The 11,384-nt window shown below is 35.3% G+C and overlaps 1 protein-coding gene and 1 non-coding gene across 2 annotated transcripts; one reads left to right on the forward strand and one right to left on the reverse strand.

Moving 5' to 3' along the window:
* Window positions 1-542: 542 nt before the first annotated feature.
* On the forward strand, window positions 543-615 carry TRNAV-UAC. Its single transcript has one exon. It is a non-coding gene; the product is annotated as a tRNA-Val (tRNA).
* Window positions 616-1,028: 413 nt separating this feature from the next.
* LOC121266324 (general transcription and DNA repair factor IIH subunit TFB2) lies at window positions 1,029-8,745 on the reverse strand. The gene is made up of 15 exons (XM_041170117.1): window positions 8,415-8,745; window positions 7,728-7,895; window positions 6,822-6,890; window positions 6,257-6,350; window positions 6,026-6,126; window positions 5,861-5,906; window positions 5,718-5,777; window positions 5,043-5,111; window positions 4,699-4,782; window positions 4,488-4,571; window positions 3,000-3,085; window positions 1,976-2,066; window positions 1,762-1,842; window positions 1,476-1,550; window positions 1,029-1,390 (listed from the first exon to the last, which is right to left on the reverse strand). Exons 1-15 carry the CDS (start codon window positions 8,525-8,527, stop codon window positions 1,256-1,258), a joined length of 1,356 nt encoding a protein of 451 aa, XP_041026051.1. The 5' UTR covers window positions 8,528-8,745; the 3' UTR covers window positions 1,029-1,255.
* Between the last annotated feature and the right edge of the window lie 2,639 nt (window positions 8,746-11,384).

Genomic DNA, 11,384 nt, shown 5'->3' on the forward strand with positions numbered 1-11,384 from the left:
TTCAAAGTTTTGATATGAAAGCAATTCCATATCACACATGTCATATGCCACTGTGTCTGCCTCAGAGATATATTCAAAATATGGATCTTATAAATATTTTTTGCAAGGCTATTATACTTTTAAGTTGGTGTGTAAATTGTAGAACATATCATCCTCATCATTTCAAATTTAATTTGTATAAATTTAATATTAAAATTTATCTTTTTAAATTAAATTAAATTATTGTAATAATTTATTATGTGTTTATTCTTATAAATAGAGTTTTTAGTATCTTAGTACGAGATATATATTGGGGAAGAAATAACGAGAGCCGCGCCGGGGTGGTAGGAAATTTCTTAGAAACCGTCTCTATTATGTCTTCTTATGGGTTGGTCCTACAGGATTTCCTTTCGGGGAAACGAACCATTGACATCTCTATCTTGTCTTGAGGTGGAAAGAAATTTCTTTCCTCTCAACTCCTGTCGAGGTGGAAATGAATTCAAATCAAATGATGTTTAATTTTTAGATTATTAATTAAATGTTAAGAAACATGAACCATATCTGTTGCTGTGGTGTAGTGGTTATCACGTTAGTCTTACACACTAAAGGTCCCCAGTTCGATCCTGGGCAGCAACATTCCTGGTATGTTTTTCATCTAAATTTGCAAGTGGAAAGATACTTTTTATTTTTGCTGTCGGGAGTTTAGCTACTTCAGCTGTTGTGCTGGCCAATAAGTAATAAGCCTCCTCTGCCATTTATCACCCCTCATTGCCCCTCCACCTTCCTCGGTCTCTGCTTCTCTTTCACCATTAATGGATTTTCTGCCCAAGTAGCGAGGTTCTTAGGTTTTTAGACGTCCGTCGCTGAGTGAATACATTAAACATTTGCTGCCGAATGCTGGCCTAATGAAAACAAAGATTAGTACTGTGATTTCATGTTTGTCATGTTTCAAAATTTCAACCATCTTTAAAAGGCCATGCACATGTCACGACCATCTTACAAAAGAAAGATGAGTGCACAGAAATGATAAAAAAATGCTCGAGATAAATGGAGAAAATAAAATATATATTTTACAATTTTAAGGGGAAAAAACTAAAAAAATATATGATACATGGAGATCCTTTGATTCAACAATTCTAATTAAAGAGGACATTATACTCCCGTGATCTGTATTACAAGAGATAGGCCACAGCATGTTCAGCTGCCTGTTGCTCTGCCTGAAATCGATTGTTTCCTGTTATCTTCATCACGGATGGATTAAATAATATCCGAGCTACTACTTTTGACGGCGTAAATGTTCACGCATATGGCTGTGTATTTCTGCTTTGACTACTATACGCATGCTTTTTGAATCTTCCCATAGCAACCCATTCCACTCTCGTGCGTAATCACAAGCAGCCTCGAAGACATCCTGCATGACATAAGATACAATCAGATACAATATGAGAAAATGTAGTCGTTGCATGTCACTCATTAAGGTACCAAATTATTAGTACCCTTGAAGGAAATTCATCGTAGTAATGTGCAGGACTCATCTCAACTCTATTAAGATCTGATTCCCACAGCCTAATCTGTCGAAGACATCAGAAAACAAAGAAAATCATGGAAAATAAACAAACAAATTTTTAGGGCTCTGTTCATAGATAAAAGAGCACTGCCAACTCCAAGATCAAATAGAATCACATAATTTAGTCGACAAGAAAGGAGCTTAAATATATATATATATATATATATATATAATATATGTTAAATACAAAGATGAATACTGAGAAAAACTGAAACCTGATCCGTGACATTTTCAGGTACAGATGGTATTCTCTCTGCTACACGAGGATGGGCATTCTGCTGAAGAAAGGTAATTATCTGCAAATATTGTTCAGGAGTTAACCCAGAGAGGCTCAACTTGCATAAATGGATCCATGTAGCGGGTCTAAAGCTTGATGAAGTTGAGTTGTAAACTAGAGGGCATTAGAGCAGACTAGAAATCTACACTTGCCTGCTCTGCTGCAATACCATTTTCAAAGGCATTATATAAACTTTCTTTTGTGATTGCTCCGACTATAAGATTAGGAAGTTGATACTCTATCCTGCATATGCAAGCACAGCATTTTTCATCTAAGAAAGGATTAAGAAAATATAATAATGCCACCTGGATAGCAGGAAGATGGTAACAATAACACCGAGCTAGATAGCAGTAAAGAGAAAGTCTACTGTAAAGACGATATAGGCATTCAAGACATGAATTCCATGACAGATACAAAAGAGAAATACTCGATTCTTTAGATATAAAAAAAAATATCGATATCATATGGAAGAATTGACATAATGTTGGCACTTTGTCAATACTATTGGTCTGTTTAGAAACATTTTCAAATATGAATGAGTTCTAGTAATAAAATATTTAGAGACCTGTTTAGAGCAGTATGTAAAGAATTCACTTTAATGTTCACCATTCAGATAACCCAATTCCACTTGATATGAGAAGCAACTGGTTCCCGATTTTCAAAGAATCACTTCAACCAAAACTGCCATATATGTAATACAAAAGAGGGATCACTTGAAAATCACAAACTACTGATTCTTATGCTTATAATCTTTATGGTGCTAGTCTTGGATCTGAATAAAAATAACATTCTGAACTGAGTAGGTGGTTCTATCGATGTCAAAGTTGGAAGATAATAAAAACAAGAAAAAGGTTCTCAATGAAGTTTAACCTTCAAACTTTTCCAAAAGACTAACAAAGTAAAATATCAAGCCTTTCACCAAAGAATGCACCTCTCAAGGTTCTTCACTGAGATAGTTTTTCTTTTCAAATTCCTTTTATTTTGTTACTGCTTTATCATGTTTATGCACCTCCCCATTATTTTAAAAGATAATAAGTATCTCACAACCACATCAAGGCCTCTCCAAAAGTCATCTTGACAAATTCAATACCCACAAACAATTAGCTCGTTTAAGAAGAAGAGATTGACTAAAAAAAGAAGGCCAACAAGATTCTATCACCCAATTGGCTTACATACCTTGAGAAAAGACGTAGAACTTCAGAGTGCAACTTTGAAGAGGAGTACGCATACAATCTAAAATTTGTTTCCACGACCACAAACCCCTGGAAAAAAATAAAAAAGAAAAAGAAAAAAGCAAGAGATGGAATATGTATTAACAAACTTATAGCTGCTATACACGCGCGCACACACAATTCTTAACTGGGGAAATATTGCAGAGAAGGAAGACAGAAAGAATCAGAAAAAAAAGGTGAGACAAAAAGACTATTATTACAATCTAAACAAGGAAAAGTATTAATCAAAGTCATGACAGGTGAACCGAAGATTGAAATTGACAGTCAGAAGCACTCAGATGAATCACTCCCTGAGTGAATAAAATAAGTTAAAAAAATCCGATTTATCCTACAAATGACAGTTTTCAGGGCTGTTGACAACAAAACAACCCAAAAATCCAAAATTGCTCAACAAGTGATAAGGGTATGTTAAATAATGCAGGCATATAAATGTGACAGCCAAAACCTTGCAATTAATGGACCACTATATTTCATGATACCAATACCATGCAGATAAAATAATTTGCTTGTTTAATGTCCAATTTAAACATACCAACTTATGCTTGTTTTTTAACATATGACCTGTAATGACCACATACTAATTTTTTTTTTTGATAAGTATGACCACATACTGAAATTAAGTTCCAATTCAGCTTTAGCTGATAGTAATTACGAAATACTACAGAGACAAAAACCTAGGAACTGTTAGTTAAGAACATCCAAATCCTGGTTCATATAGACATAGAAATTGTTATGAAAGAAATTGTCATGAGATATCTTTTTGACAGGAATTGTTATGAGATATCTACTCCCACCTTCTTCAAGAAGTTAGCAGCATTGTTTGTGGTTTAATTTTACAAAAGAACTGAAGAGCAGAAACAAGCAGTTCTTCTGAGGCTCCATCAGAAAATAGAGCAAAACTTTGGCTAGCTCCTGAAGCTAGTGGGCCAAGCCAGAAAGAACAGGTGTGCACATTTTTTATTTTGATCGGCAAACAAGATTTTATTGATCATAAGAATAGTCAAGAGCCCAAGTACACGGGAAACAGGTGTGCACATAATATTACAGAGTCCAAGCCAGCAAGAGTATAAAGGCTTGCATTATATTACCTTTGGCATGCACAAAAATGAAAATACCAATTATGTTCGCTGAAAGACTGATTTGTCTTCCCCTCAGGAGTAAGGCCATATACCGTGGGGCAGTGATATCACAAACAAACAAGAGTGAAGATAGGAATAAAATGCAACCCCCCAAAAAAAAGAAGAAGAAATCAACTGCAGATTTAAAAAGTCTGAATCTATGGACTGACCAATAATTCAGGCGAATAAAATGCAACCCCCCCACCCCCCCCCCCCCCCGAAAAAAAAAAAAGAAGAAGAAGAAATCAACTGCAGATTTAAGAAGTCTGAATCTATGGACTGAACAATAATTCAGGCCTTCCCAGAAGACATACTTGTTTCCGTGATGATGAATCTGTCAAGCTTACTGAAAGATTGGTAGCTAATTTAGTAGGTATAAACCAACTCTCTTTCCTGCCCTGTAGATAAGCCAAAAATCAAACCTATAGGAAAGCAATACTCCAACTATCATCTGAGGGATCATTAAGATTTTTTTTTTGATAACTAATAAAATATTCTACACAAAGAAAAGAAGAACTAGAATACCTGCTGGAGTTTGACCAATCCCAAATCTGTGAGGTCCTTAATCAAACTCCTCTGAATCTCAGTCAACGTGTTACTATTATACGCCTAAGACATAATGAAGCAAACGACATCATGCCAATGAAATATCCACAATAAGCAAGAAACTTCCTAGAAAGCAGGCAGACAGGTCTCCACACATGATACAAGAATGAATTTTTCTAACTGGTAAATGTAACTCACCCTCCTGCATAGGATTGAATCCAGGGCTCACCCTTTACTATTTGTTTATCATTGGGTTAAAAGAACATTGTCGGAAAGATAAGAAAAATAGTTAAAGCAACCTTTCAACAAGGCATATCCAATACCTTGCCAGTGACATGAAAACTGAGCTCTAGTAAGAATGAAATCAAATCAGCTGGATCCACGCCTCGGTCCTGGAACAAAATTAGAAAAAACAGATGTAAAGTGAATAACAGCATCAAGCAGAAAAATATGAAGCTGTGTTATCCTACCTAGTCAAACTAGAAATAAGTAGTAGAAGGCAAGTACCTATTTCAAGAAACACAACACAAAATATCATTGAACTTCCCTCTATAACTCATTCAAAAAAAAAAATACAATGATCCTTTTGGGAGTAAAATCTTTTGAGAAAAAAAGGTCTACTTTGGGAAGCATAAAGGACAAGAACCAAGAGAGACAAAACATCCTAACTTTGGCTTTGTTCTCAGAAAAAAAAAATGGTTACAATTTTTTAATCAAACAGGGAAATTGTGAGCATCTACTATGCAAGACTCTAGGGTCAAATGTTTCGTTCGTTGATAATATAACCATAAAATTTCTACAATCATCAGTAAGCACCATTAAAAAAAAAAACACACAGAGAGAGAGAAAGAGAGAGAGAGATTTGGTGAGAAACCAATTCTAATGATGCTGTTGACAAAATTTCTGAAGAGTGTAGACGAAACACATATACTTGAGATGGGGACCTACCAAGGGAAGTGGGAAAGTGAACTATGAAAAGAAATCTCACTATCTCATACCTCAGAATTAGAGATGTACTCTCTGATGATGTACCAAAGTTGTGCGTTTGTGTCCATCAGCTATAATTTGTACAGATAAAAGATATTTCAATTAAAACACATCATAAGAAGTGCAAGCAGATCATGATTCATATGATGCATACCAAGAATTGAAAACCACTTTCAGTTAATCGTGGAGCTTCCTTCTCCCTGTAATAATGCACATACACATCACCATACCAAATATGAGATACAGCATACTTGTGTATACACAAAAGATAAGCATACATACGATTACAATAGATTATATTGATGCAAGAGAGAATGACCTTTGACTCAAAAGGCCTCGCTGGAAAACTTTCATCATAGAAGGGCTTATATTTAATGGCCTTTCAGCTTGAGCCGAGTTTATAAGTTGGAGCAAAAAACACTAATTTAACAAAATAGAAAATAACAAGAGTGTAGTCAGTAAAATGAACAATGAGTAGTTGCAATCACAAATTTCTTAAAAAACATGGGAAAGTAAACAGACAATGGAAACATATAGACGAACTTAGCACCTCCCATTGTGCAAGGGCATAAACCTCAAGATCCTCCAAGCTTGGGAGCCTCACTGTTATGTCAGAAGGCATTGGTTCCCTTGGCAAAACCTCACTGTCATATTAAACGATGTAGTCATATCCCAAATAAAGTTAAAACGTCTTGAACATTGCAATAACCGAAACATCATTGACTGCATGATCATGTTTTTGTAGTTTTTTCATGACATTAAAAAACTGAAATAATAGGCATTCAAATTACACTTATACAGCAACTCTAATAACCTATGCATTCCGATGTCATAAATTAAATACATTCATAAGAAAACACCGCAGCATATGATGAAGTAAAATAAAAATAGAATTAACCTAGAATTGTTTCCTTTAAAACTCCATATTGGAACTAATAAAGATCATGTAATCTCTCCACGAGTGACTTATAGAATACTTGAACCATCGTAGATCCATTCCTTTTTCTGTAATTAGTAGACTCCCAACGACCCACAATCCAAAGAAAAGAGCAAGAAACACATTCATCAAAGCTAACTAATATAAGTAAAAGTTACAGGAATGAATCTAAACTCACCCAAGTGTTACAAGCTTTTGGAGGTTTGTCTGAAATGTTGGATGAATTCTGTAAGTTGTTTCCCTTCTCCTGCCAGCAAAACATCAAAGTTCATGGTAAAAGGCCAACAGAATATGGGCAGATTCAAAACTGCAGTCCAGTAATCCAAACATGAATATTAGAATGATAATAGTGATGGCAGAATGTCATCTCAAATAATGTATAAAAAATGTATGGCCTTTATACCAAAAACAAAAACATACAATATTAGTAATTAAGAGATTGGCTAGATGTAGCATTTTGGAAGTTCCAACAATATGCAACTAAAAGCCAAATATACTTTTAATTCTTAAAACTTTTCGACAAAAAAAATGAAAGTGGAGAAAGTTCAGAGGTACTCATTATGAGGTGGAATGAAAAACTTAATTCCAGTCTTATCACATAAGCATGTACAATAATATTGCATAGCATGAAGTCATTTCATCCAGTGCCATGCAGTCCACAGTAGAACCCAGGATCTTGGAAAAAACCTCAAAACTTGAGTATGTTTTCTATCCCATATTCCCATAAAAAAGTATTGCAATCGGATGGGCAGGGGCATGGATGCCTGCTCAAGCTAAGTCAAGCTTCAAAGATATGACAGCCTTGTTGCAAGCTCCATAGGTGTTTTCTAGTGCAGAAAATAATTTTATGCTAAGGGAGGCAGTATTTCCGAAGAGAGTCATTCCTCATTTCCATAGCTCACATCATACAACCATTTTGGTTGTCGTTGCAGTGAAAAGTACTTTAAAAAAACGCTCTTTAAATGGTTCATCTCCTCCTCACTCTATGTATTTTATTTTTAATTCATCTTTTACACCTTCAAAGGAGCAAAAGGATTTCTTACATACATACTTCAATCTTTGTACAAAATAGAAAGCCATTAACCTGTCAACAGTCTCAGTGAATATCCTTAATTGAATCAATCTATCAATTGCAACTCTATGCTTTGAGGACCCATCTGGAAGCACCCACTCCTCCATTGACTTGGCTGTTATTGGAACATCAATGTACAACGTTTGCAAAACATACTTCTTGGCCAGAGGTGGCAGTGACCTGAGTACCAAAGGAAAGCCACAAATGCTATCACAATATCTCAGAGAACTAACTTATTAAAAAAAATATCTCAGAGAACTAACTTAATGCAATAAGTCTCTAGGACTTCCACTGTATGTATGTAAACCTAAGTGATGCTGAAAATTGAACATATAGCATCTCAGAGTTTTTTTTCCTTCCAGAAAAAATCAATATCAATATTCCATCACTAGGAATTGATCTTCAAGCAATTTAGCCAAACTAAAAATCTAGAAAGGAAATAGATATCAATTATGATAATTTACAACAAAAGATCACTCCGAATAAACCATCATCATTGACGAAGAAGCAACTAGCGTACAACGATGCATTTATTAACAATTAATTAGTCCAGCGGTATTATAAATGAGGATGAATAACAGGAAATGACATATAATTCATAAGAAAAAGGACACGTATATACATACATTAGGGCATAAAGGATAGAAAGAAGTAATCATAAAGAAACAGGAGCAGTATAGGAACAGAATGACTGAGGACCTGAGAATGGCTTCGCAGATGAACGCATTCTCGTACAGTTTATCCAGCTTCATGGCGGGCAAGGAGGACACCATGTCCATGAAATTCTTCGCGATTATCTTCACCTGAGGCATTTCGAGTTCGATTCCTTTTCCGTTTTATTTTTTCTATTTAAATTTTATGTTTTCCTGAATCCGACTACAATCTTAGGGCTTTCGGCTTTTCGATTACAGAGCTTCAATCAAGCTAAAGATTCAAAGACGTAAACATCTCCGAGATTTTACAGGGAATTCACTGCGAACGAATTGCGACGTCGTTTTATTACCTCGGTGGGTGCTCCTCCGAACAGCGTGAGAATGTCCCCGGGCCTTACGTCACTTATGGTGAAGGTAATGAATACTTTTTCTTTTTTCTTTTTTTGTAATGATACTAATGAATACTTGTACATAGTTACCAGATTTGCAGAATAAATGCTTGTGTAACGGCGCAGTCCGATGTCTGTGACCATTCAATTTTTGTAACGAGGTCGATTCTGAAGGGTGGATGATGTGCATGTGCCTTGGCGCCCAGTGGGGAATGAGCATGATGATGTGCTTGTGCCTCACAATGTGAAAAATAATATTTTTATTTTTTAAAATTGAAACAAAAATACATCACATTTCTAAATTACTAATACTGAATGTACAATTTTATTCTTCATATTTTTAATCGTAGGTGATAATATGTCGTATTTCAAGTTATGAATCACTTAAATGACAATCATTAAAATAAAGAGGAGCAAATATAAACAACACCAAATCCGACGATCTGATATAATACTTCAGAATCTTGTCTTAAAATTAAAAAAATAAATAAATAATAGAACCCTCTCTTCTCGTAGCTAGGAAAATTAATTGCGGCTCCTCAATCATTGGATCGGTTTTAGGTCTTGTTTATTTTTACAATATATCTTGTCTCCTCTCATTTATGTTATCTCATCTAATCATTACAATTTTTTTAAATTTTTATATAAAATAAAATAAATAGTTCATCTTTAGAACAACCAACTGATTATAGGTGAAAAACAGTCCACCAATAACAATTAGACACGTAGAAAAATGGAGAAATATACACTATACAATACAATCAGATTCTTACAATACAATCACAAGGAGAAAATCTCAGCCTAGTCTACGTGACTCTAGAATCTTTCAGTAGATGAGCTGATTTGGTAGAATCTTGCTTAATCATTTGTGAGCTGGAGATGACCTGTTCAATAGAAACAAGACATTATGGTTTCTCATTATGTTTGGCTTCCCACTAATGTGTGGCCAAATGATTCTCATTATGGTTTCAACGATATATTGTCATACATAAGTAGCACAATGCAAATTGAAGAACAGCAGCACTAACTAAGAGAAAAGCAACAAAAACCTAGAGGACTAGAAAAGCTTAACTGTGAATAATACGTTTTATAATTCACCCAAAGAAGCCCAAAACAAGAACCGGTAAAGAAAAATGAGAATCCAACCACAGTGAATATGACAAACACTTCAGAAAGAAAGAACCAAACAGAATGGGATAAGAACGTCTTCATCTTAACTCAATCAGTAAGAATCAGTCAAAATGTTTGAGATAGATATTAAAAGTTTAGGGCGTAGATTTCTTTCTACTACTTGCATGTTGTCATCTAACACTGAAGAACTAATAATCCATCATCTATCAAGCAATTTTACATAACATGCACTCAGTATTACAGTGGATCCTGCCTACGATGCATTAATTCAACTACACTGACTTCTAAAAGCTGGAGATTCCAAGAAGAGAGAGTTTGACTACATGAATTTCCGTTGAAAGAAGCGGCAGTTCATTCAAGACCGTCGAGGGTGCTCCACGGTGGTATCATTGCTCCTGATGCATTTAGAGGGGGAACTTTTCGTAAAATCTTTTTTTTCCTTTGAAGTTCAGTTGATCTAAACGTGTTAGAAATTTCCAAAGCTAAGCAAAGTTGGCCTATGCGCCCGGGTGCTCACCGAAAGAACGCCAGAAGGAGTGAAATGGGTAAACATTTAAACATTAATGGGAAGAATTTACCGGTACTAAAATAAATAGAAATTCAAGAAGATTATACTATGAACGAATAAACAAATCGAGCCAGGTACAATACACATTAGCCGACTAGGTTTGCAAAATGTACAGGATCGATGTTCGGAAAGAAAACACAGAGACAGAACTGAGAAAAGAGTCTTACATGGAATCTGCATCAGCTTTGCGTACTTATTCGTGCACTTGTTTCTGCAAGGCGACGCCCACTATTGCAGAATCATTTTTTCTCACTCTCCCCTCTTTCTATATGTGGTTAAGAAACAGAGTATGAAAATTGATGCAAATAAGCTATGGAAGAAAATTGTATCGAAGAACAAACTTTACCAGACTGCAAAATAGTGTTAAACAGATTTTCAGTTTGTTATGGCAACTGGCATAAGAAATAACTACTTCTAACTAACTTGCCGAGCGTACAAATACATTTGATTATACGTCACATGCCAGTGTGTAAAGACTGGAAGGCTGGGAAAGAGGGAAATGGAAAGAGTTGTAATTCTCTTGGGGGAAGTGGCATGATGAATTGCCGAAGAAAACTGAAGAAAAGACAAGACGTGGCATCAGTTCCATGTTCGCTCGTCAGTGATTCAAGCGAATGTTCGATAAAAAGTTTTTGCTCGATTAGCCGTTCGAGCGAATCTTAAATATAGAATTCGTTGGACTAGCCGCTCGAGTGAAGTTTGGACAGAGAGTTCACAACATTCATTCGACTAGCCGCTTGAACAAACTTTAAACATACAGTTCACTTAATACATGGCTCGAGCGAGACATCAAGTAAAAAGTTTGCTGGACACCTTGACTGACAATTGCTCGAGCAAAATACCCAAGATTTTACTTTGACTAAAGTTTGGACTCTTTGAAATGGGATGACATATAAAATTCTCTTATCATCTCGTCATTACACGTTTT

Source organism: Juglans microcarpa x Juglans regia, chromosome 5D (genome assembly GCF_004785595.1).
Source record: "Juglans microcarpa x Juglans regia isolate MS1-56 chromosome 5D, Jm3101_v1.0, whole genome shotgun sequence".
Lineage (NCBI taxonomy): Eukaryota > Viridiplantae > Streptophyta > Magnoliopsida > Fagales > Juglandaceae > Juglans > Juglans microcarpa x Juglans regia.